This window comes from Centroberyx affinis, unplaced genomic scaffold (assembly GCF_046629955.1).
Source record: "Centroberyx affinis isolate AG114_WGS23_722 - 3 ecotype Tasmania unplaced genomic scaffold, CSIRO-AGI_Caff_v1 ptg002105l_1, whole genome shotgun sequence".
In the NCBI taxonomy this organism is placed as follows: Eukaryota; Metazoa; Chordata; class Actinopteri; order Beryciformes; family Berycidae; genus Centroberyx; species Centroberyx affinis.
This window is the reverse complement of record NW_027280430.1, coordinates 244,323-271,347: the sequence shown is the minus strand read 5'-3', so window position 1 is coordinate 271,347 and position 27,025 is coordinate 244,323. Positions and strand designations below refer to the sequence as shown.

Below are 27,025 nucleotides of genomic sequence, written 5' to 3'. Positions count from 1 at the left end.
TCAATAAACATTAAAGGGGCGGACTCAGGATACTTATTATTCATCGGCCACTGCCCACTTCAGACGGGACGGGCGTATTAAACTAATCACGAGGCAATTCTTTTACTTTTTGCATACAATTCTTGACGAAGAATCACGATAATATTTTTACAGGGACCTTTGTGATTTATGTTTTTTTGTTTTTTTGTGGGGTTTTTTAATCTCCCATGGTATCACTATAACGTTCCTGTAATATTCCTATAGGGACTTTAGAGTTTTGCTGTGATATTTGATAGATATATATCCTTCTAAATTTTGTTATAGGATGACTATATTTAGTTTCTTTAGGGAATCTACAATAAACTAGTCAGTGACGTATTTTTCAGTTTTGGCTTATGGCATAATGACTAAGGCTAAAATGCAAACTGTCACCTTCTCATAAGCAGCCCCTCCCTCCCCCTCCTCCACACACACGCGCGCGCACAATAATTCACACATTTGGTTAGTTTAGAGTCATCTGTAAATATGAGTGCCATTTAGTAACAAACTCTTAATGTGCAATGACTTGTATGAGTCTCCGTACCGCTCAAGCTCAATCAGCCTCTTCGCGTGTTGATGTGTTTCTGTGAGAATTCAGCTTTGGACTACTTTTGGCTCTAATTGACTCAGACAGCGGGGAATAAATGGCTGACTAAACGGGTACACAGGTAGCCTCAACAGGAGTCCAAGGTGGAATACCAGCCCAAATCATGTTTGACAACTCATGGTTGTTTCTCCATGTTAATTTTCCTATTACTCTCTATAGGAGAAACGAATACTGAAGACATCCAAGAGGAACTAGAAGCTCAGTACCAGGAGCATGATGGATTTTCTTATTTATTTGAGCTCCTGTACATCCCAATAGGCACAGCATGCCCACTAATACAGAATTAGGCTACTATAGAGGTTTGATTGGCACTGGGGGCCTTTCATGCTCAAAATGTATGCACTCATGAAACTGGATGTATTGGAGGAAAGCACTCATATGGCATGTGTTATGTCATTTATTATTATAATAAAGTGAATCCATATGGCACAAATGAGCTGCTAACACTGAGCAGATCTTAACACCCCACCCCACCCAAAGCAAGCAAACAAATTACCATAGTTCTACTAGATTTTTATTTGACTTTTTTATTATTCTCTTGATCATTTTCTCCAACCCAAAGACAAGAATACACAGCATAAATTGAAAATATCCCATTTAATGGTTTACAGCCTCTCATCTTTAATCATCATTTCATATTTTCAGTCCAACATTCACACTCACCTTGAAGACATGGGACTCTGATTCAGTTCAACATGTCAAGCTTGACTGGAAAAAGTCAACCTCATACCTCCACCCTCCCCCAACAAATCAGATATCAGGCTATCATATTGTTTTACAGTCAGGATAGACCTGGGGGTTACATACAGATTTTATTTCCAAGGTACAATGGATGCATTTTTTTGATTCAACAGGGAAAGTGAAGATGGTGGCAATTCAGATGCTCTTCCAAGCCCTTTACACACTGAATTCACCTGACCAAATACAGAATTAAAAACAAAACAGAAACAAAACAAAAAAACTAAATTATCCAATTAATTCAAATGACTGATGTGCATCTTTATCACCGCCTTAAAAAAAAACAAAAACAGTATTTTGTGCACCAAACAATTTCCAATTGTACATGTTAGTACTGACCCATCAAGGTGGTGTGACGGATTTGTAATTTGAACTTTTCTTGCATTTCAAAAAGAGGATTCGGTCAAGAGTAGAAATGACATTATTTACATTGGTTCTCACATGCAGCTCAGAAGCTGAAAGTTGAAATTGCAGCCAAAAATCATGTCCTACCGAGTAAAAGTAAGACATATCACACGCTTACCATCCCACTCTCGCAAGCATCTATACACACACGCGCTCTCACACACACACACACACACACACAAATATCACTTCAAAAGCTGATCACACCGCTGATGGGTAACTGTTTCCATTTCTTTTCTTCTTTTTAAGTTACAGTGTCCAAACCACTTATGTTGGGTTCATTTTCATTTGTACATTTAAAACTGTATGGGTTACTGTATTATTAAAAGAACTGATCAAATGTGATTAACAAGGGTACATACTGGTGGAATAAGACAGTACAAACAACACCAACAAAAACATTCAAGACAAGGTGTGTGAAACTTCCTTTCCCATCCTGTCAGCCTTCCATTTTGAACAGCTCCCCCTTGTGGATATTAGCTTGTAGCACAGGAAACATGCAGGTTCATCCAGGTTTTATTTCAAGGACAGGTAAAGCAGCACTGCAACAACTAAAATTCAAAAAACGGTCCTCTCAAAAACAAATTTAGACCTATCCACGTCTTCCTCACACATATCCCGTGTGACTGCCATGTGAGATTTAATTTAAAAAAAAAAGGAGAATATGTTAACGAGGCTTCTGATCGGTTTGACAGCGTGATGATGATGATGTCTCTGTCAATTAAAGCCCATTGAGTCCCACATGAGACTCAGTGGGCTTTCACATGAGAGCAGCATACAGAGAAGACCACCGGAACCAAACGATGAGAAAGCTGAAAGGTGTGTTGCATATAGGCAACATGCACTATGGCAATGGATAGCATGAGCAATAAGGGGGAGCAGGTAATGAAAAGAAGCCAGAAGAGTGCCTTGTATTGGTCAAACCCAAGAAAGGACACGACTGCTCCGTTTATCGTATTGGGAATCGCATAACACTCTGATACCATTCTATTCCAACTTAAACCTACTGAGCATTGTGGAAAAAAGAAGAATCACAAGGTTAAAAACTCCCTCAGTGTACTCAGGCACTGGCAGTGGCCTTGTCCTGATGAGATCCAATACATTTTGAAAAGGTGTGACGCCTTTAGGAAGGTGCTGCATGACAGACAAAAAGGTGATCAGGCAACCATGAGTGCAAACACACATGTACACACGATGACCTGCAGATACAGGCCTGAAAGAGGCCAATGAGAAGGATTCACTCCTAAAACACAGTATGTACTGCAGGTAGGGGCATCTATCCATGAATCAATTTGTAGGTTGGATAGCATTAATTAGATCTAATTAGTCGAGAGTGCAGAGCGATAAACTGCACATAATGTAAGGCCAGAGGGAAGCGTTACATCTTGGCAAGAAGCCCGCTCCTCTTTAAGGAGAACATGGACACATGATGAGGCCTTTCTGAAGGGCAGGGGAGCGGACGAGGTGCCACTTCTGCCACCGCGCAGCACTGTGCTCAGGTTTCTCAGTAGTACAGTACATCATTCAGACAACATCGGTTCAGACAAACTCAAACCTTAATTCAACATCCAGAAAAACCCAATAAGTAGCCTACCAACTATCGGTAAAAGAAGTAAAAGATGACACATCCGATCATGAAGAGCATGAAGAGAATAGTAAATCAAATGCAGCTCATTTGCATCCTTTCAAGATTCTTTTTTTTTTTTTTACATATATGTATACAATTATAATCCCTAGCTAATCTTCGTAAGTCTTCACGTGGGTTTTTATTTAATTTGATCAGCTTTTGTTTGTTTTACAATTATATACAATGTACAGGCAGCAGATCATATATCTTTTACAATGAATGAGTGATGATACAGGGAAGTCTTTTTGTAGACTATGATGTTGACTAGATCTATTCAGACAATATACATTGTGAATAATTGGAATTTTTAGAAAATGGTATCTAAAAAAAGGATGAAAGATAGTACAAGAGACAAAATTGTAAAAGCCCTCAATATGTACAGAAAAAAGCCAATATAGCATTTGTCAACAACAGAAAAAGTTAAACTTAACGAAATAATTTTCTCCATATACACATACCATAGCTCAAAAATATTTTCAAAGCTAATAGTCTCTCTGATTTGGTCACAAAAGTTAGATAGTGAAGCATAGTGAATATAAGTATACAGCCTGATTGAACATCTGAAGATCTGAACACACAGCATCGTAGAGCTGCTAAGCTTGTTAAGTAATGAGATGTAGAAACTACGGTTTGTGTCTTTCATACAGATGCTCCCCTTGATTGCAATTCATGACTAAACAAAGCTGTTAATTTACTGTGCCGTTGAAAGTTAACAGAAAGAGAAAACATTGTGAGGTATTAAGGTTACTGTCCCCGACAGCTTGGTCGGAATTCTGATTTGGAGAAGACGAGAGCCAAGAAATTGTTACCAACAGTCACAGAGCAACCCATCCCAGTACCTCACCAAGCCATCCCAACTCAACAGTTAGATGTTTCTTTCAAAAAACAAACATTCTTAAAATGACATTTCACTTCAGTAGAACATTTATACTTTTTTTTTTAAACACAATTTAGACCTTGATACCAGTTCATGAACAGGTTACATCTGACATTAGCTGCCCTGATAATCTTTAGTCAGCACTTTTTGAGCGTTATTTCTGACTCATTGATAACTCCAAAGAGGCATTTTTTCATGAAAGGTTCGCCACAGAATATAGAAAAACAAAAAAACAAAACCAGGATACATTTCTGTAGTTTGTGTTTTTGTCAAAAAGAAGAACAGGTGAGTGACATTGCTATGGACATCCAGGGAAGTCAATATTGGCGGTCGACTGGTTATTAAATGATAACATGATTTATATACTAAAAAGTAAAAATTTTCAAATGAAGTGATATATCGTTTCAAATCCATCTGGACCATCCCCCTTAGATTTTATTTCCCCAGGATATCAACCCTAAAACGCAATCAACACACAATCAGACTCTTACACACACAGCTCATACAGAACTGAATAGTTTAGGGGCTTTTATCTAGCTAAGTCAGAAAGGCACATCACTTTGATATCAGGCATAAATAATTAAGTCAAATAACTGCAGAAAAAACATACTATCACAAAAATAGTGCCAACAAGACCGTCTCCATTAAAGAAGAGAGCCATAAAGGAGAAGACTCAAGAAAAAAAAAAAAGCATTCAGTGCATGTAACTACATTCATAACAAACTTCATTTACATGTATGTGCATGGTGACTAAGTTCAACCAGGTTAAATAAAACTGAATTTCGTCTAAATTGCAAGCTAGGCTGTGTGGACACAGATGCAGGAAAACTTCAACACAGATCTCCAAGCACGAATGCAATCAATTAGTCTATCGATAGATTTCCCTATGAAACTACAAATATATTTCAGGCCTGGATTATAACCCTCAATTTGAATCAATATCCTCACACTATGCCAAGCAATTAACCACTGAATTTGTTGAACAGATATAAAACAGATGCTACACATAGGATAATTTTAGGAGAGCTGTGTGGGAAAATTTGAGCACATCCTCTGAAAGTTAGCCACAGATGATCGAACTAGGCAACATGGATCTGTTTATTTTCCTATCGTGATGACAAAACAAAATGGAGACTGCTTCCTATAGAAGCACAGGATACTGCGACCTACTGCTAGAACCAGGAGAGCTCCTCCCAGCTTCAGTCAAGTATGAATGTGATCCTAACAATGCTCAAACATGCTTCAGAGCAAACTGATGCAATTCAAAATGAATACAACTGTCTGACAAGTTAAATCACTCACAAGATGGAGGGTCGAAAAAGGTTTATCCCCGAAGTCCATGACTGCACTAGATCTTTCAAAGCTTTTTTTCTGCTGCCATCATAGGATTAAAGGCTTGGGCCTTTGGATGATAAATCTGAATACAAAGCCAATCATATATGTTATTAGAGCAAAGTACTGAAATATGCATAAATAATTGCCGTTTGGATTGAATTGTTGGCTACACAAGCTGATTTTAAAAGTATCCACCTTAAATTATTGATAGATTAAAATATGAATCAAAAGAAAACTATGGATTACCCAAGTGCTCATACAGTGGCCAACAGTTCTTCTCTACAGTGACTTAAGAGAGGTGGGGCGTACCACAGTGGATGCATGGTGTGCACATGTGCTTTTGTGGGTGGTGGTAGTGTTGGAGGGGGAGGAAGGAGGGGGTGAAAATAGTACTACAAAGCAAAGAAATCACAGATCAGAAATTTAAAAAAAAGAAGAAAAAAAAGAAGGTTAGTTGATGGATATGTTTTCAAATTTTTTCTGGTGATGTCAATAGGGTCTTCATATCATCTGTTTTTTTTTTCTCCTGTGTTAGATGCTCTGCTGCTTCCCATGCAACTCAAGGGCAGCGGTCTGCAGTGATGTCACAGGGGGATCCGTTGGAAGAAAGGAGGGAGGTGAAAGGAGAATCTTTTTCATAGTTCCCTTGGCAGGGCTTTTAAGAGCGACGGCGGCAGCCCGTCACTGCCAGGACTGAGGGGGGAAGTTATTAACCTCAGCCAGGTCTTGCACAGGTGAGCCTTTGTGGGTGTACGTCAGCTTGATCCTCATTCGTAGCTGTTGCTGAAATATCGTGAGGATGATCAGGTTTATAACAAAGAAAATTCCCCACAAATCACTCCTGTCAGCTCAAGACAAGCTGTGTGCTCTACAAGGTAAATTGCTGTGAAAAATAAATAGACAAGCAGAGTCAATTTGTCAAGCAAAAGCTTACCTTCTGTGGGTTGAGGACTCTGATGACCTGTGTGACGGTTCCCTGGTTGAGTGCTGGGACAACATTACTGCTAGGGGAGAGGAGCTGCAGCTGGAATGTCTGACAGATAGAGAGAGAGAGGACATTACATTCAATGAAAATTTAATGGTACCCATGGGGAAATTGGGTCATTGCAGCAGCAAAGAATAGGATGTAAATAATAGAACTACTAGATAGTACTGATATAATATAATTCATATTTACAAAGAACAAACACATTTAATAAAAAGATAAAAGCATCTTCCTCATGATAATACAGAACTCCTATTGGCTTCAAAGAGTCATCGCCAAGTTCACTATCAGAATAAACTTTATTTGTATAGCCTTTAACACAGCTTTTCAAAAACAATGTTTATAAAACGCTCTACAGGCATAACAACAGAACAGTCAAGTAAAAATAAAACCAAGACATTACTCTTCTATCACTATTGCATCAGTAATAGTAGATTTACATCAAGCAGATGTTAGCAGATGCTTGCAGTTACAGATCCACAATTTAAAGCATGTATGCAGGGTGGGCAAAATATGCATCACTGGCACTCTATTAGATTTACAGAGCAGGTGTGCAAGTGTGCACTGGTAGCGGTTCACATAATCAGACATACAGATGGAAGATATTCAAATTATACAGGCAACTCGATATTCATTTAATTTATAAAATCTGCCAACTAGCATTGAACACCATTCTGCTCTTGGATGTTTAAAAAATGAATGCCAGATTGTGCCTGCTTACCTTTGGTACTGCAGCCTGAAAAACAAAGTCTGTCATATCTGCCTCAGTGGTGTTGGAGGCATGGATGGTGATGACTGCTATGTTTGGATTGGGGTTGGCTCTCTCAAATGTGAACTCTATTTTCAGACCATTCTTGTTGTATGCCGTCATAGGAGGGATACCTATACACAGATTTCAGAGGGGGAGAACAACACATTATTTAGAGATACAATGAAACACTTCCCAAGCCTCCACCACATTTCATAAGGTAATCCAACAAAACACAACATAACGACCACTAAAGCGCAAAAAATACATGGTCATGGAGTGGATGGTCAAGGGAATTGCAGAGCAAATGAAAGAGGCTGTGGAGCGCCACAAAGATTGGGGCTCGACTCTCACCTGCAGCTGCAATGTCATTAAACAGGGGCTGTGAGGAGAGACCATCCAGGAGGAAAGAGGGCTGGGAAGTGGGCACAGAGGGAGCAGGAGCAGGGGCTGGACCACCTGGGGCAGGGAGAACGACACAGCGGGGTTCAACAGGACAAAGAAACACCCATATAAAACAATTGCCAACTGCCATTATGATTTCTGTTAAGACAGACAAGTTGGTTTGTGATTTGTGACCAACTCGGGCTGAACAAAGAGCAACTGTGTGTATTCAAAAGAAAAGCAAAAGGAGTTGAAGTTGAAGAGTCAAGATAATAGTTTTGTCAGCAGTAACATAATGGTAAATAAAAATATGGGTAAACTATCACCTGTCAGTGATAATCATCATAAGGCAAACAACCACCAACAAAAATCTACGATATTTTCAGAAAATCCTTAATTTTTTTCTAAAAAAAAAATACAATAAAAAATATCTATGCATTTTTGTTTTTTCTTAAAAACACCCTATCTTCAGACAATTTACATTAGTGTAATGCTATTTATTATCATCAAGTACAATATGAATTTATGTCATTAAAAAACGATTCTGCAAATAAAAAGGTAGTTAAAAATAGTTACCCTCCACTACATCCCTGATCGTCAGTAATAGAGAAAATGAGTTCAGAAAGAGGTTACCTGTGAAGAGGGGAAAGATTCAGGGAGAGAGAGAGAGAGAGAGGTAAAAACAGAGCCTCCTACCAGTTAGTGAGAGGTCCCCCAGCAGATCGAGCAGCTCTCCTCCAGCTGAGGCAGGCTTGGTGGGCAGCGTGGTCTGGATCACTGGCACCACGTCATTACCACCCAGCAGGTCTAACAAATCATTAGCCTGGAGGACAAAGACAAAACATGTCAAAACACACACAATATCTGTATGTACCACTTTAAAATAATAAAGCCACAAAAATCCAAGAATTCTTCATCATCAATAACATTTTATTCAGCTGCTTTAAGTCAAATTTTATGGTTATACGTGGGAACACTCTGAAACCTGAGCTTCAGCACACCTGCAATTTCTTGCCAGCAGGGGTCCTAATTTGGCAAGTATATGGAATGCATTTTCACCATAAAAATATGAATTAGATCTTATGGAAAAAAAAAATCTATTGTTAACTGCTCATCTGGTTACTCATCTGGCTCAAGGATTGTATGATTGTATGTGCATTTATTTCCTCATAAGGAAGTGTGTAGAATTGCCCTCACCTGGTTGGCTGGCTGGGTGACAGGGGGTGGATGTTTTGTGTCCAGAACAGAGGGCTCTGTCTCCCCATTTGTCTGTACAATCTCTGTGGGGCCATTAGTGGCGGTTTTCTCCATAATGGGCATGCGTTCTAGGAGAGCGGGCCTACACAGGAGAAAATGCAAGGAGTAAAGAGAGAGACAGACAAAGAAGGATCAAACTGATGTATTAGAGTAGCTCCCCTTTCCTTTACAATCTACTTTAATTTCGCAAGAATTAAAGAATTCATGTCCAAGCAGGACCTTAAAAAACTTGTTCATGCATTTATTTTTAATAGGCTTGACTACTGTAACAGTGTTTTTACAGGTCTCTCTAAAAAAAGATTAGACAACTGCAGCTCATCCAGAATGCTGCTGCCAGGGTTCTAACCAGGACTAAGAAAATGGACCACATCACTCCAGTGCTGAGGTCACTGCATTGGCTTCCTGTGTGCCAAAGACTTGAGTTTAACATTCTGTTGCATGTTTATAAAACACTTATCGGTTTAGGACCAAAATACATTTCTTTTTTTTTTTTAAGATTTATTTTTGGCATTTTATACTTTATTAGACAGTTACAGTGAGAGAGAGACAGGAAGGTATGGGAGAGAGAGTGAGGGGAGGACATGCAGCAAAGGACGCTGCAGGAAGGACTGAGCCTTATGGTACGCGCCCTACTCGGTGAGCCACCAGGGCTCCCCCCAAAATACATTTCTGATCTCCTTCAATGTCTTCAGGTGCTGGTCTGCTTACTGTTCCCAGGATCAGAACAAAGCATGGAGAAGCAGCTTTTAGTTTTTATGCTCCTCATGCCTGGAACAAACTTCCAGAACATCTGCGGTCTGCCTCCACTTTACAATCTCTTATATCAGGGCTTAAAATGTTTCTGTTCGCCAGGGCTTTTTAAGAAATCTAGAGCACACTCATCTGCACTGTTATATTTATTTATCTATTTATATCTTTTTTATTTTTCTTTTAAATGTGATTTTAATGCACTTTTCACTTTTCTAATACTCTTGCACTGTCTTTTCTTTTACCTTTCGATTTCACTTGATTTGAACTGCACTAGTTTACTTTTTAAGTCTTTTATCTTGTGGATCTCTTTTGCACTTTTAATTGTACATTTTTTACTACTCTGTAAAGCACTTTGAATTGCCTCAGTGTATGAAATGTGCTATACAAATAAAGCTGCCTTGCCTTGCCTGCCTTGCCTTACGTATTGATACAATGTGGCTGTGATGGCTGTGATAGGAATCTCTTTCACCTCATGTGGTCATATTTCTTGAAAAGCGCGTTGTACTCCACAGCTCTCTGCTGCAGCTCCACATCGATGCTACTGCCATATATCGAAACCACCTTCTTGATTCGGCTACAAAAGAGTTTAAATGTTACAGGTTAGCTGAGGGAAAATGTTTAATGGGTTATGCCAACTGAAATGTTTCACTTTGGTGCACACTGATAAAATTCTAAAGAATAAGATAGGTGTAAAAACCCATTACTTACTTAACACTGCTGAAGCGAGTAGACAGCTTCATGATGGCAGTAAGGGCATAGCCCCGGGTAACAGGCGTGGACAGATTGGACACCAGGAGGCCTTCCAGCACATCCAGGACTTCATCCTCAGTCACCTTTAGCAACAGAGGAAAACAAAAACACATCAACCTCTGATGACCTGGTGTTTCTTACAGGTTTCTTGATGTGCTGTTAGTCCTGGGCAGGCGAGGGATGCAAAGTCTGAACAAGAGTCCTTAATGTTATTATTATCTGTTGGTAGTGGGCCTGTCTGATATTTTGGTAGGCTACAACAATAAGTAAATGTATGTGAATCACTGGTGTGTGTGTGTGTGTATGTGTGTTTTTGTGGTGCTTGGCTGGGATTCCTCCAGCTGTACCTGGATGGGCTCCTCCTCCTCACACTGTCCAGATACCAGCAAGTCTCCATACTCTCCTATGCACCAGGACGACACCTGTACTAGAGGTTGCTACAGAACACAGAGAAACACAAGTCCACCTCTGATGTATTCTTCAGCTAGATAGAAACACAAACAATGTATGGCATAATCAAATCTATGACTGCATATGCTTCCAAGATGGAGATATCTGAACCAAATCAGAACTGCTCTGACCTGTGAGATGTCATCCAGCAGGGCTTTGTAAAGTCTCTGTACTGTGTAGGCATGCATCTCCACGCTGTTGGTAATGAGCTGGATGAGGTTGGGAACAGAATCGTCTCGCACGTAGCTCCCTGCCTGTAAGGATGAGTAGAAATTTCAGTGAGACAGCGCAGAGGAAGATTTATCCCTAAATATTTATGAGCAGGTTTGCAGTAAAACTAATGCAGAGTCGGCTGAGGAAGGTTGTTGCCAGAGTTGATGAGATCATCACTCGTGGCACTCAAGCTAATACCTCTGCTATTATTATGAGCACTGGGAACCAAAGCCAACCAACAATCAAAGAAATTAAAGACACTGGAGTGCCGTCGTAGCAGGATACATACTGTCGTCAGGACTCTCATAATGGTGTCTATATGCCATCTTTTCGAAGGGGCGTACCTGTAATATGGAGGACACATTGATTAGTCACTGTATAAAACTGAAGAAGAAACTTGAAAAAGTAATGTTATCTAAACTCTATATTGTCAGGGGACAAGTGTAAGGTAAATGCTGTCAGAAAATAAATGATATCAACACAGTCTGTCAGACGATGGATCACTCATTTTATCATCATACAGCATTTCAATATGTTAGCTATCAAGAAGTAACAGAAACAAACCTTTACCTGGATGTAATGTCAGAGTATGTTGTACACTGTATTCTACAAAATAGGTCTCCGTTATGTCTTCACAGACATAACGGACATTCAGTCTGTGTACATGTATCTTAATTAATTCATGAATGTTTAAACAGCGACTGTTGCTTCTAACAAGTTCCATCAATCTTCACATTTCCCCTCAGAATACTAAGAAGAGAAAACGGAAAGTTGAAAACCTCTTTCACAACGACCTTGCATACAACAAAGTCGCACTGAATGCGTTATCAGTTACCAGTACAATGCAGCTCAGCACAGCTTTAATGTGTAGTGCACGCAGTGTAAAAGTGTCGTACTTCTCTGCAGCTAGGAAGACTCCTGATGCACAGTCTGCTTTGAATTCCGGGTCACAGGAGTCCAGGAAGTAGAGCAGTTCCTTCATCATGCCTCTAATGTTGTTGCCATTCACCAGGGCGAAGCTCAGCTCCATTGCACGCCTACGCAGCAATGAAAAGGAGACAAGGGTCAGAAACAAAAAGGCTGACTAGAGAGAAGGGAAAAATACAGTATTAATGTAGCGCAGTCTCTGTGCAAGGGAACTCTGGGTCATCGTCTGTGGCTCACCTCTTGATGGACACATCCAGGTCTTTTAAACAATCCACAATGGTGCTCCGATGCCTCTGCACTGCATTGTGGTCTGTCTGTACCGTCTTTAGTAGAGATGTCAATGCCACGTATCTGCAATGGCGAGTTTACAAAATGAAAGTCATGAAATAAGAATTAAGGTTTTATCTTCTAGGCTCTGAGGTGATTCAGAAGTGTGCGAGGTCAAATAAGTGAATAACTTACCTTATATTTTTGTCATTGTTAAGAAGGAAGCGACCTAGTATGTTAATGGCCAACACCTATAAGAGAAAGGCATTTACAAAAAGCAGGAAAAATAAAAACATAACAAAAAGTTTTCCTAAAAATGAAATGAGCTCACCCTCAGTCCGCTCTCTGATTTGATGTCCATTATGGTCAGTACGGTCTCGTACAAGATTGCATTGCCTACATTTTTACTCGTCTCTGTGTTGGTTGCAACCTACAAGTATAAACACATCTGTCAGAATAACAGTCAATCTGAGAGGCTTTGGGCGAAAGAAACTTCAACGTTTAATTCTAACCTGTGCAAGAATGTCATTCATTGCTTCACTCGAGTCGTCATCACTCCTGCCTAAAATTCGCAGTAGTCTCAATATCCGCACCTGGAAAAAAATGTCAAGAAGTGTCAGTCTACATGACAAATGTAATGTAATGTGATACTTTATTGATCCCCACAGGGGATTTCTCATTTCTTTTGCCCTCCTCCCTGCTTGCTGACTCAGAAATGTAATCCTGGGTCCTCTAGTTGAATTGCGATCTCTCTAACCACTTGGCCACCTTGTTGCAGAAATCATTTACAGTAGAGGGCACTTACACTCAAGTGACAGGAAGATTTACCTGCAGGAAGGGGTCGCTTATGCCTGACACGTCATGCTCAGGAGAGTATCCAGACATGATTAGGTTCTTCAGGATTCTCACCAACTGTGGAACCAGCTACAAAAAGACCAACAACAGGAGAGAAAAGGAGAGAGGTGTCAAAACACTTTATCTGGATCTCACAAATTTCCTGTTTTTTTTTTTCAACATTTACTTAACATTATCCTTTATTTTACCTTTCAGGCAAGTCATTAGTTACATTGACAGCCAGGCAAATTTATCTCAAGGGTAAGGGGATGGGGATTAAGAATTTGTTATTGTGGGCTACAATTGGTAAAATTTGTAGAATAGATGGTTAAATTGTAAAATTATTTTTTGAGATTATGTAATGAAAACCTTGATTGTATGACAACATTCGGTTAGAACATTTGGCTTTGATAAAAAAAATTATGTGTTTATAATAACAGTACCTCTGTAATTATTTAGAGAACCAGGACTGTACAAGAGTTTGGTGAACTTGGTTACGTACCATGGATGTAATATTTAGACCAGAGCTTCATTTATTGCCAACAAAAAATGAATACAACTGCCATGCTTTTTTAATCAAGATGTGCGATTTCTTCTCTACTATACTACAAGGATCTCTAAATGCCTTCCTAAAACAGGTTATCAAAATGTAACCTTAAAAAAAGAAAAAGAAAAATGTAAACCTTTCCACCCCTAAGTCTTAACATGACATCCTAGTGCTAGGTTTGCCAAACTCTTGTGAATCTTTCAACTCTTGTTCAGGACATAAATCCACAAATATGTATAAACATATGACAGTAATTGACATAGCGCATGGGCTATCCTCTGACAGTGACAGATACAGTATAAATTATCTGTGCCTGGTGACAACACCTGGGGTGATCAATTGAAAACACACCCACCCACAGTGCTTTCAATAAACGGTGATCAAATGAGTTGCACATTAGGCTAATAATGCCACTTTGACAATAGTGAGAAATGTATCTGACAAATGAACCAAAACATTTTTAATCATATTAAAAGAACACTGACATAGTAATGATCACTGTACAAGTCAAAGAAATTAAACGTAAAAAAAAAAAAAGAAACACAAGAAATGACATTACTCAACACAAAATTTGATTACATCTAAGGTGACTGTGTGGATTAATTACTATTTACAGCATGCACCAGCTATGGAATCAGAATGCACTCTTACCTTCTCATTCTAACACAATGCAGGAATTGTAACAAAGACAAATGACAGAAAAAATATGAGGTAGATGTTAGGGAGGGGAAACTGGAAATCATTCACTTTCAGAGAGCTCAAAATAATGTTTCGATCGTGAGCATGAGGGGTGGGGCTTCTGGCACAGTTTTGTTACAGCTAGGGAAGGAGAGGTACAGTAGAAGTTGAAATACAGGGAAAAAAGACAGCGGAAGCAGATAAAGACTGAGACATAGTTTGAATGTAGAGCAAACCTGTAGAGCAATCCAAGCCTCAAAAAGTAAAACATGTTTATCTAGCCTAGGAAACGTGTACGCAAAGGGAGAATGAAATGTGACGTGAGTTTAAGACAAATGCATAAGTAATTCCTTAGATCCTTTCAGTAAGTAGTATCATCTATATCCGTACCTTTCTGAAGTGGGACAGCATGTCAGGACTTCTTTCACACATCTCAGTGAGGAGGACAACCGATGTGTGGAGAACACCTGGGGAGAGAGATAGGGTAAAGGGTAAGTGATATGAATTAATAAATTTACAAGACTTGCTCTAGTTTCCTTTCCGTGTCACCACATCTAAAATGACAAAAATGTTTATAAAGAAAGCCTTGTTGGAAGTCTTCTTTCACAACAGCTCTGTACACACAGACTGACAGACAAGTGTCTGTCAAGTGCAATCTTGCTATTTAAATGTGACTTTCTTTAAAAGACATTTAACAATACACAGGATTTTATTTTACAATCCTTTGTGCTATAATCCAGGGTGAGCATTTATGCTGAAGCCCAAATTAGATGTCAAAAGAATGATGTACTAGCATACAAATGGTTACCGCAGAGGACATCAGGCAATGCCATCATAAATCATAAGTGTTGGTATGTCACTGGGGTTATCATGTGGGAACCTCCCATCACAGTGTTTTCACTGAATTTGGCCCACAACACCTCAACAGTGCATTCCAGTGTCCTGGAACAGCCGCTCTAAGCAGACTCAACACTGCTGTACCACTGCTACCTGTCCTCTCCATGCCCAATACATCTGCTTTACCAGAAATAGAGAAGTGCCAGAGAGAAGTGTGTGTATGACAGAGGGTGAAGGGTCGGGGTGAGGGCTGGGTTGGGTTGGGTTGAATGATACGGACTCTGGTTAGGGTAAGGTGTAAAAGGTAGGGTAGGGATGTAGACCATGGTTAGGGCATGGAGAGGTAATCAGATTATGCTGACAAACCACTAAAGCAACATACAAATAATACAAATACAAAAATCTACCAGCAAACATACTAATAACAAACAGCGGAACACAACAACATACCAACAATCTAGCGAAACCGATATGCTACCTCGTAGGGCTGGGCGATATGGTTGAAATCAATATCACGATAATCATAAGGATTTTTCTCGATATCAATATATATCACGATATGGTTCATGTATGCAAAATCACATTAAATATTAATACTAAATTAATGTTCATCTCATTGAACCAAATGGTAATGTTAGGTGTGATGGCAAACAAAACAGAAAAATTCAAGTAATATTCCTACCATACCTCATTTTATGAGTTTTTAAGTAAAATTGTTGCTTGTCATCATCAGTTTAGACAGCAGAAATGTGTGTCACGATACTAAAATATCTTCATATCATCACAATATGATTCCATTGAAAGACGATAAACGATAATATTGAATTATCGCCCAGCCCTACTACCTCGCCAATGTATCAGAACACTAGCAAGCCACCAGCAAAAATACTACTAACAAATTAGATCCAAATACATATAGGCTTGGAATAACCTTAAGAAGACTAGTGGGACTGCCATTCATGTGCTCAAAAGGCCTGTGTTGGAATGCAGCTCATGCCATAGTCACAGTTGTATCTTCTCACTTCTCTTTAATAAAATACCGAAAGAGGGAGTAACCTAGTGGTAGGGCCGCACGATATTGGAAAAAACTGACATTGCAATATTTTTTTTTTCTGCGATATATACTGCAATATGAAAAAATACAGAAATTGTCACCAAATGACTTGAATAGCTCTATCAAGCCTTGCCCTTTTAAGAAGGTGGCAAGATACTGAACCCCAAATTGCTCCCGATGGTTGCGCCAGCACCCTGCGTGGTAGCTTGCCGCCATCGGTGTATGAATGTGTGTGTGAATGGGTGAATGTAGGCATTGTAAAAGCCAACTACGGTTCGGAGCCGCGAAAGCTGGAAAGGTAACATAAGCTACTCTTATAACAAACCCTTCAATCGGAGTAAATTATGTTATATCAGACAGACGTCTCTTGTAGATTAGTCATGGAAAATGAGAACCGTACGAGTTTTCCTTTTGTATCAAGCAGCAAAAAAGTTGTAGCATGACGTGTTTGAGTTAATTTGCCTTACTTGACATCACACGTCCTGCGATGTGACTACTGCGCATGTGCACATCACGATGACGATGCTGAAACGATATATCGTGCAGCCCTACCTGGTGGCTCAGTGGTCTAAGGCGCGTACCATAAAAATGAAACTTCCTGTGTTTGAATCCGGCCCAGGACCTTTGTCGCATGCAATCCCCCTGTCTCCCCCACTGTATCCTGTCTCTCTCTACTCTTAACTGTATAACAAACGCAAACATAACAAAAACATAATCTTTCTTTTTTACGTGGAAACTTTGTTACAGAGGTCCAGAAAGAGACACTGTTACAGCCGGAATGGAGCAAATTAACAGATGCACAGAAAGCCAAGATCGATGGCACCATACTACAGATACCAAACCAGAAATAGGTGCATATGTACAACAGCAACCTCAAGTGGCTAGCAGCCCGTCCCCAAGGCAGATCACTAGTATTTGCAGAATGTCCCCAGAAATTTTGCATAGGCCTGCTTCATGTACTAGTTTACGAGCTCTTTGCTACAGTCTTTGAAACTATTTCTATTGTTGCTAATGGATTCTCCAGAGAGCCTTCCCAGACAGTAGTAACATTTTTGAGTGATGTGGGCGAATAGCTTTTGAGAAATACTTTTAAAAAACTCTACCCAGTTCCCTGTATTTGGAGTGCTGTCTTACCCCATGGGGTTATGAAAAGCCATTCATTGTGGAGCAGTCCTGGGGAACATATAATCAAACTCTACATTTTAATGTTTATTTTACTTCATAAATCTAAACTTTGGAAGTAATAAGACATCAACAGTGCTTTGTGATTTACAAATTGGTAGTGCTTCTACCACTCCCACTCAATAGCAAGCTTCCCAACCTTCCATGGTTTGAAAACCTCCACAGGGATCATTTACCTTGTTAAACTATACTGAGGCAGATAGTATGGACATCTGTTCTTATGTTTTATGAAAAGGAAGAAACTGAACTTGACATATATAAAAATTACAAAGGCGCTGAAGGTAATTATTCTACTTGCCGTGTAAGAGAACTTGTTTGCAACTTTGTGAGTAGGCTGGGTGTTCCCGAAACAGTGAGTCTATATTACACAGGATTAAGGGTACACATGCAAACTTGTAAACACATGCATGAATCCAAGACACCCTAATTTCTGGTTGGACATTTTGCATGTGAAATTCCTGGTGGCGGTGGGTCCATGTTTGTACAGTACTGTGCAAAAGGCTTAGGCATATGTCAAAGATATCCATAAAGCGAAGATTCTTTCAAAACTAATGAAATGAAAAGTTTCTGAATATCAAAAATTTACAATAAACAGCAGTCTACTGGCACACTAATGCAGAAAACAAATAAACATCTAAGACCTCTAAGAAATTTATATAAAAAAATCTAGGGTGCCTAAGACTTTTGCACAGTACTGTAGTGGCCTTGTGGCCATGTCACGCCTCTGTCACCTTGACAACTGTCATAGTTTTTATTTCTAGATTTCTAAATGACCAATGCTGCAAAGACAGGACACTGATGATCTATGAAAACAGCCAACAATTACATGCATGTTCAAGGAGCAACTGTTGCACCCAGACTAGTTTTAAAACTGATGTAAGTCCAAGTGTCCTATCTGAAGCAATGTCACTATTCATTTTGACAGAAGCACAGGTTATTTCCGCACTGTCAAAAAAAAGCTTTGCCTGTGACATATCTACCCTTTGTGGGGGACACAGAAGCCCCAGAGCTTATGACAGACTCATTAATTCCACTATCCTCCGTAAAGGACACTACAAAAAGGACATGAGCCACCCAGCTGTTCTGTGCAATGCGCAGTAAGAGGCAGGAGCTAGAGTGAAGTCTGCATTTGTGTAGGACAAAGACACAGTTTCCACAAGTCAACAACTCCATCCTGACAGACCCTTTAGACTCACCATGGTTCTTCTCGCTCAGCAGGTTTTTTGTGGCTGGGAGGAACATTTCCATGAGCTCTGGAACCTTCCTGATGACATGAACTGCACACAACGCCGCCTGTCAACAAACATTTAGATATAATACAAACAACCAAGTCTGCCCTTAAAGGATAATTCCGGTTATTTTCAACCTGGGCTTTATTTTCCTAGTTTTTGCCACCATTCCTGTGCAGTCTTGTGTAGCTCAATGAGTATAGCATGGCACTAGCACTGCCAAGATTAAGAGACTGAATCCCACTAGACCTTGAAAGGAAAAATGTGATAAATAAGTAGATGTGTGAAGCCAACTTGGTGATATTCATGTGCTCTTGCACGTCAACTTCAAAAAAAGGTAAAAATGTCCATCACATATTGATATATGAGTAATCAAAGAGTATGTAGACATGTTAAGAGAGAGGCTTACTTTTTTCCTCAGGTAGGAGTTAGATGTTTTGAGCAGCTTCTCTACCTCTCCGGCCAGGTCACGACACATTTCTGAGGAACCCATGCAGCCCAAAGTGCATAAAGCAAGGCCCTGGACGTATTGTGTGCTGTGATTCAGATCGCTAGGGTAGGAAAGGAGAGATGAATGAGCCGGGGAGATAGACTAGTAGACATAAAGAAAGGTTTTGAACGGAGTAATACAACGGGACAGAAAGGGGAAGTGGGGAAAAAGGATAACGGAGGAGGAAGCATATGGTAGGGAGCAGGCAGGAAGAAATCTACTGTGAAAGAGAGCAAGAGGTTGTGATAAAGATCCAATAACAGGTGTGGGAGGTTTTGGGGTTGTGTTCAAATTGCCATCACTTCATACTGGGAAGCATAGGTCATGAATGTCATCTTTCATCAGGAACAAAATACTGTGTCTATGCAGTCCGTTCCTACTATACGACAACTCTGATTTTCACTCACAGCAGAATGTGAAATATATTCACTGAGGCTCTTGCCTCCACTTACTTCTTGATGCAATTTGTCATTAGTAGGTGGACGTCCTGCCTCTCGTCCAACAGCAGCATAGCTCCCAAGTAACCTATCCGCTTGTCAGTGAACTTCTGGGACGCAATCAACTTCAGGCACTCCAGCTGGAAAACAAGCCATCGGTTCACAAAACTGCCTTCTTGGGCATGAGATTTGTAAGAACCAATGCCAGCAAAACTAGCCAGGACACACACAAACGTTAGGAGAAAACAAAAAAATCTCTTCTATGCATTTACCCTTCCCGATTCCCCAACCACCACCACCAAACGTACCTGCCCAAAGTGTGCTGGGTAGCCCAACATGTGCATATAAAGCAGCTTTGCCACATTTCTACAGCGGTATGTATTGTCTTCCTCTCTAAAGGACGAGCGTATGGCAGCACACTCTTTCTGGATCATCTCACGCTCCTCTGCCTGGGTCCGGGCTGTCCGGATGGTCCGGATCAGCTCCCGCAGTCTGATCGGAGCTGGCATTCTCTGGAAAGCATAAAGAAAGGAAACAGGTTGGCACCTATGACCTTGATGGTGGCACTGGGCCACAGCTAACAGAAAAGCTGCATTTTTCTAACAAAACTCTTAGACAAAGTCACATTGGAATCTGTATGGGAAATTATGTTATATGAGAGCAAAAGGTAAGACAAAAAAATTAGTTTGTATACAACAACATAGGTCAACCTGGAGGAACTGTAGCTAAATTACAAAAGAAAATGTTCACAAAAAAACAGAGGACATTAGCATGAATACAGGAACAATGCCTGAGGAAGTCCTGAGCCTGCCTGCTTTGGCTAAATTCAGCAAAACACTGAAAGCACAAAAATTTGACAGGAGATCTTAAAACACCATTACCCAACGATATGATGAATATTAGGAGGTGGTTAATATTAGGTTTGCTGTTGCAAATATGTGAATCTGTTCCATTTAGAGTTGCAGTTTTTAAGAGTATTAAATGTGCAGCGGGAGAGGAGAATGGCAGGTGAAATTCCATTCCCTTACAGAGAAGCGTCTAAGGAGAGCACTAAGGCTTCAAACCGGTGGAGGACGATTAAATATTAATGAGAAGCGCATGCATGGTTGTGAGATTAAATTCTCTCGTATTTACTTTTAGCCAGACAAAAGAAATAATCATGTAAGTTCACCATTTCGAAAAACACAGATAAACCCCAACAGTTCACACACACCACTCTTGCTTCTTTGGAACAGGTGAGATAGGCAAGACAGTAGCATGAAGCGAAGTACGTGCGTCACATATGGCTAATCTGCACGCTCTCACTTTCGCTTCAATTGTTGTGCAGCATTTGATCCAAAAGTGGTTTGCAGACCTGTGACTTCAAGACACTGCAAGGAGAGAGCTTGTTCTTCCACCAACCTACACCACGGTGGATTTCTGAATGGAGATTAGCGTAGCATACAAGAGAGAACTGCATGCATCAGGGACAGAAAGCGGAGATGTTACTAAAATACGACTACTTGCTGAATCACCCGTACACCGAATTTGTCAGTGGCTCCTAGTGATATGTAAATGGCCTTAAATAATGTTCTACAAAGTATGTATCGTTTGTTGATAAATAAGGCAGCACTGAATTGCCAAACATTTTAGTGGAGTGTGGCAAGACGTTCTCTCCAAGCGAACGGAACAGTAGCCTGCCAACTTTTAACAACTGAATCCAATGTGAATATCTATGATAACTACTTAAAGGTGATACAACATACCTCACTGGGAGGAGGATAAGGAGGATAACTCGACAAAATTGAGATTTGTATGATGAAAACTGAAAGTTTTTAGATTGCCAGGAATAAACAGGAAAAAGTTGCTTTAAACAGCTCTTCTGATTGGTGACGCAATTGCCACCATCACCACCCCCGCCCCTCCGCGCAGTGCTAATTTAATCACATGTATTACAAGTTTGCAACTTCTATTCCTTTTATTCAAATATTTACATGCACATTTGTACATTTTCTGTGAATTAAAATGTAGGAAACCAGTGTGTGAATATTTTTTGTGAATTTAAATTCCAACATGCAAGTTCTCAAGTGTTTTGCTATAATAGCCTAATAATTTCACACATTTTTACCCAATCCAACATCACACTTTCAATTCTAAGAACAAACGGGTTAAGATATTACTGGTTGCTTCCCTACTCAGAAAGAGGTGCTTTAAGGCTCCCATCTCATGGAAGCCTTTTATCTGGTAGCATGCAGCACATAATTAAGCTGCTACAGCAAGAGGGACTATGGTAATTACTTGCTGAGCAAAACCATTTTCTACATCTAACTACCCCAGAGCTGAAGGCTGTTGGTACAGAGAAAAGAGAATGCACTTGGACAGAGCAGAGACCCTACATTTACTGTCATGTCTGACAAATGCAACGCATAAGAAATCCTAGGATGTGACCAACTGGTGATTAGCATTTCTCTGGACCAAAACATTCTCTAAAGAAATAATATAAAATTGAAAAATGGCAGACTACATTGTCATGTGCGTCTACAAAAACTTAGCCACATACATAGCCTGTCTCTTGGATTGCCCAACCAACCATCAACTTTTCTTTTACACCTTATTAGCTTGGCTACAGCAAGCTTTATTGAACATCAAAAAGAAAAAATATAATTCTCATTAAAGACATGAAGACTTTGAAAAATTGACAGCCTAATTAGATCAATGGAAAGCTGTCTAACAGAAACAAACCAGGAAATATCACAAATTTTGCCAACACCGGATATACCTAGTGCCCCAGAGTCCACGAAAAACTCGTCTTTCTAGGCTGCATACTGTGAAAGTTGCTTTACTTTATCTTCCGCTGAATGGGGAAAGAGGAAAGCACCTTGTCTTTTCATTAACTAGGGCTGACTATAGCAATTGAAATTCTTTGAGAAATGCCAGTTAGAGTTAGTCTAACCCTGGTCTACAGAGGGGAACAAGGATCCAGGAGTGAAGGGAATGAGGACAGCCCTTGTTGCATAAGCTGCTGATTTGTAGATAATCTAAGAATTCACAGTGATCAAAGTGGAATGGGGGGTCAGGCAGGGCCACATTCTAAAAAAGCCAGGGAGCTCCTGCCTTTCTAACCACATTCAAATTACCTGAGCTGAATGGAGCTGGTGTTAGGCCTATAAATCATGACTCCCTGTCTCTTGCTGTGCTCATAATCAAATGTGTACACATCAAATATGGTAAATCCAGCCACTGCTGAGAGCTGAGTAAAACTGATTAAATTACAGTTCCACATTCTTACTGTGGTAATACACAGGTGCATTACAGTTCCACATCCTTACTGTTGTAATACACAGGTGCATTCTTCTACAACCAAACTTTTTTTATCATTATTACCCATAACTACTTCTTATTACTATATCATCATCGCCAAACCCTACAGCAAGCAGGACTGTGTTTTTGGTTCAGGGAGCAAAACTAAAATGGAGGGGTTGAGTACATGGTAGGTGGATTAGAAAGACCATAGGTGGGGGGAGGCTTGAGCTTGTTCAATGGTTGGGCAGCAACAGCCTAGGGATCATTCACCAAGGTCAGCTTTACTCGGCCTTACTCTGCAAAGACAAAAACAGAACTGTTCCGCTGTATAGCCATGTTACAGATTTCCAAGTCCTCCATATTTCTCAGAACCTTCAACAGCTGGACGAACACCATGGGTTAGTTGGTCGAACCAGATGAATGCATCTGTCATCAGACATAATTAGGCTGGCACCATAACACTCACTGATGATTACTCTAGTGGGGGGCCATGCAAAACCATTTCCTGCCCACATAAGCTATTTTCTCACTTACAAAATTACCATGAGGTAAATTACAAAACATTATTGGAGACACTTTATACTAGATCCTGCAATATCATTAGTCCATTTCCTGTAAGGGAGAGTATTTTGTTCATAACAACCTTGTTCTCTCATGAGGTTTGGGGAGCCAGCCTAGATTGGCTTGCAGATCCTGACAACCAGGAGCAAGCACAAAAACATGCCACACCTCCCTTTTACCACAGGGAGCAGTCTAGTTGTAGAGTCACAGCTATTATATTGGAAGCATCAAGAGATAAAAGACAGTCTAAAAATGGTTTTACATAAGATTAATGAATAACATGAGGCCTTGTATAATGGGAATTCCAAGTGTAGATGTTAATACATCAACTGCTACCTTCTATGTAGGGAAAGTGCTGCATGGCCATATAGATAAAAACATCATCAGGCTGCAAGAGGAAAAAATATACACAGCCATCACTGGGGAGAGGCATTTTCCCCTTCAATCTGCCAGGGTACTGTACACTTGCTAGTTGTTTTGCAGTCAATGCTCAGCTACGCACTCAGTGAGAGACATTTTAATTGAAAAATTACTACAGCAGGCAACTCTATGCCTTCTATGTCACCAACTCCTCCAAGTGCTCAGCTCTGAAAAGCTACAAACAACAGACACATGGAATACACAACAAGAAAGAGTACACATACAATCACATCGTATAATCAGTCACCTGTTACAGCTCACATGTATTTACATTTATTTACACTGACTCTCCTACATGCGCAGTCAAATGCTTAGTCCAGCACATAAGTAGAGGACAGATAAAAAAAATATATTTGATAGGTAAAACATTATGAATTAAATGTAAGTGAAAATACAGTTGTAGTATGCATAAAGCTTGTTAGGAAAAGAAGACAGTAGAGATAGGGATAACAGCAGTGAGAAATTTCTGAGCCAACTCACAATAATTAGACAAACACCTAAATTAATAGCTGAGCCTATAGAGGCTTAGCAGTTGCATTATAAGTCTCCTAGCAACCATGGATGGTGCCATCATGGAGGTCCAGTGGACAACTGACTACCTGCAAGTAATGCCTAAATATATAACAACCAGGCAAAAAAAAAACTCTGGACCCTTTTTTCCTATAGTCTACTCTAAAGCACTACAAACTCTAGCTTGAGGAGAGTTAGTGCAGTTAACCTAAACAAACAGTTGGCTTTTGGCTTTCTTAGTTAGGTAACTAGCCAGCAGGCAAATTTAGGAAAGCAACTAAGGTTAATGTTAACATGCAACTCCTAGCCACTTCTAATGCTAGCTTCTACTGGATACTTTAGCTAGTGTGCAAATCAAGATGTGTTACCAACAAGAAAGGATGGTTAGTTACCCCGATACTATGATTAGCTAGCTAACAAGCTGACATAATCTATAACACAAAACTGATCAGATGCATTAGTGGGAACATGATCAGATCCCAGTCAAAAACAGCACAGAAATTAACCAACTGATGAGACTGCTGAGACGTAAGTTTGGAAAAGCAATCAGGAGTTCACAGCTATTGCTGCCCAAGAGCAGAGGACCTGCACTGTAGGTGACAGAGGATGTGTTAGGCTACATCATCTGAAAGCGCTCTACATGACTCTGGTCTGTTCACTGTGATGGTCTTTTAGCTATAATATGCCAATGTGCATTAAAGGTCAGTCCCATTTCACTGTTCTTTTTGTAAAAGATTTTGGCTGGTCTTAATGAACACTGAATGTTACAAGGAAAATAGACCATCAAACAAGATCCTACCTGTAATATGTTACTCTTATAATGTTAAGATAGTTCAGTCTAGATTTGAGAACATTGAAAATAAAATAATACTGGAGTTTATTTATGTCCTTGAGACAAATCCTGGAGCTGCTCAATTTGCAGTGAATGGGAGAGTGACTTTGTGGACTTTGTGATTTATGGGTTATATTTTCTGATTAATAACTGCTACCATTACTGTGAAATAAAATTCATCCTTGTGCAACACCTCAATAAGCATTCTGAGAAGCCACAATGTCAGTCTCCAAACCAATTTAAGACCAGCTAAAGGTTATGTGTTTTGGTAAGGTCACAGTTGTCTGGTTTCTAGCTTCTGGGCAGTTTTTTTTCACGTTAACACACTGTATTACTTAAAGTCAAAAGAATAACATGTGGATTTGGTTTAAGAGTGGTTGTCCCTCCAACTTAGGCAAAGATCTATCATAAAACGGTATAATTTAGAATACAAACCGCGATAATTACACAAAATTTTCCGAGTTTAAATTTTGGCATGACAGTTCTTAGAATATGTAATAATATATAATATTCCATAACAGTTACTTTAACTTATTGCAATTGAAAGAGGATCCCAAAAAAGCTGTATATCATTCAGTCAAGCTAGATACCTACAATAGCCGGAGCACCTAAGTCCCAACGTGACGTTCGTTTTCCCACTTCCTACTAGCTAGCTGGCCTCCTCAATCCCCCAAATTAAGATAGCTATGACAATGTATCTTCCTCGGTTGGCGTTAGACCAGCAGTTAAAAGGGACGCGGCGTAATGTTACCGTTTGGTCAAGACGTTAGCAAGGTAACACCGACCAACACTAGCTTAATGAACTACCGAGCAAGTGAAACGAATCCAGGTCGTTAACGTACTGAGCTAGCTATCGTTAGCTTCCTGGCAAGCCCAGTTATCAATTTAAGTTACAACTGACACGTAGGTAACAATTCATGACTCTGCAAATGTTATTAACCAATGCAAATGATACATAACATCTACTAACAACGAAGTAACGTATGATAATGATAAACGTGAAAAGGCAAAATCTAAATGAGCTGACATTACAAGTAGCATAACCTTAGCTGACGTTAGTTCATTAACGTTTGCATTACTAGCAGCATTACACAACGCTGTCGAACCAAGAGATAACAAGAGAGGCCATTTCAGGCTGGGCATGACACCTGAACTTGATCGCCGATTGATCATGACATGATGCAGTTGAGGCCTCCTTGAAGCATTAGGATTATCAAGCTACCAAGTTGACTCTAACGTTAGCTAGCTCGCCATTCGTTTGTAACTCAATAACCTAACCCAAAATACTGACAGAGCTAATATGCTAATGGCAATTACGTTAGCTAGCTAAAGAGCAACAAACATGCGTTTAACACTATGTGCTGTCATTATAATTATGTCTCAGTGGACATTCATTTCAATCCAACTCTTGTATCACACTAACCACACACTGCACAGAACACAAATGGCTATCGTTAGTTAGCTTCACATCTTTAGCCCAGCAGGTAGCTAGCTCGGCTAGCTGTAAGGCTATGCTAAGCATGTAAGCTAACTTAGCTGCTGACAGACACAACCCCGGTACACTGAGGGCTGCGACTTCCTATGCAGCGCCACAGGCAGAGTTGTCAACGTAGTTACAAACAAAGTACTGATGATTACTCACATGTTATGCTATTTTCATATATTTTCGCCGAGATAATATTCTTAGATTATACTTACTAGCTGTAATGATACCAGAAAATAACTGGAATCTTGTCTATTAGCAATGGAGGGAGGAACAGACTAGACATTCAAAATGGTGGCTACTCCAGCCTC

At 39.9% G+C, this 27,025-nt stretch overlaps 1 protein-coding gene across 4 annotated transcripts; it reads right to left on the bottom strand.

The window, feature by feature from the left end:
• Nucleotides 1–1,150: 1,150 nt before the first annotated feature.
• On the bottom strand, nt 1,151–27,016 carry ap1g1 (adaptor related protein complex 1 subunit gamma 1). 4 transcript variants are annotated; one of them, XM_071531635.1, is made up of 24 exons: nt 26,930–27,016; nt 19,935–20,138; nt 19,642–19,766; nt 19,109–19,250; nt 18,667–18,763; nt 14,788–14,864; nt 14,371–14,379; nt 13,167–13,262; nt 12,851–12,931; nt 12,670–12,768; nt 12,534–12,589; nt 12,309–12,422; nt 12,041–12,181; nt 11,434–11,488; nt 11,063–11,185; nt 10,829–10,918; nt 10,440–10,564; nt 10,201–10,305; nt 8,922–9,063; nt 8,421–8,547; nt 7,695–7,799; nt 7,314–7,474; nt 6,542–6,640; nt 1,151–6,390 (listed from the first exon to the last, which is right to left on the bottom strand). In XM_071531635.1, the coding sequence occupies exons 2-24, from the start codon at nt 20,133–20,135 to the stop codon at nt 6,289–6,291; spliced, it is 2,472 nt and encodes an 823-aa protein (XP_071387736.1). In that variant the 5' UTR covers nt 20,136–20,138; nt 26,930–27,016; the 3' UTR covers nt 1,151–6,288. The 4 variants fall into 4 exon arrangements, with proteins under 4 accessions (XP_071387736.1, XP_071387732.1, XP_071387735.1 ...); XM_071531631.1 differs by lacking the exon at nt 14,371–14,379; XM_071531634.1 differs by lacking the exon at nt 14,371–14,379 and having other exon boundaries at nt 1,151–6,384.
• Nucleotides 27,017–27,025: the final 9 nt, after the last annotated feature.

What these genes read in the sequence shown, in the direction of transcription:
- ap1g1 (XM_071531635.1), bottom strand. Translation starts at nt 20,135, where the DNA reads ATGCCAGCTCCGATCAGACTGCGGGAGCTGATCCGGACCATCCGGACA. An exon ending in GGGGGACCTCTCACTAACTG is followed by an intron (nt 7,800 to 8,420) that starts GTAGGAGGCTCT and finishes TCCCTGCCCCAG; the next exon opens with GTGGTCCAGCCCCTGCTCCT. An exon ending in TAATGACATTGCAGCTGCAG is followed by an intron (nt 7,475 to 7,694) that starts GTGAGAGTCGAG and finishes ATCTGTGTATAG; the next exon opens with GTATCCCTCCTATGACGGCA.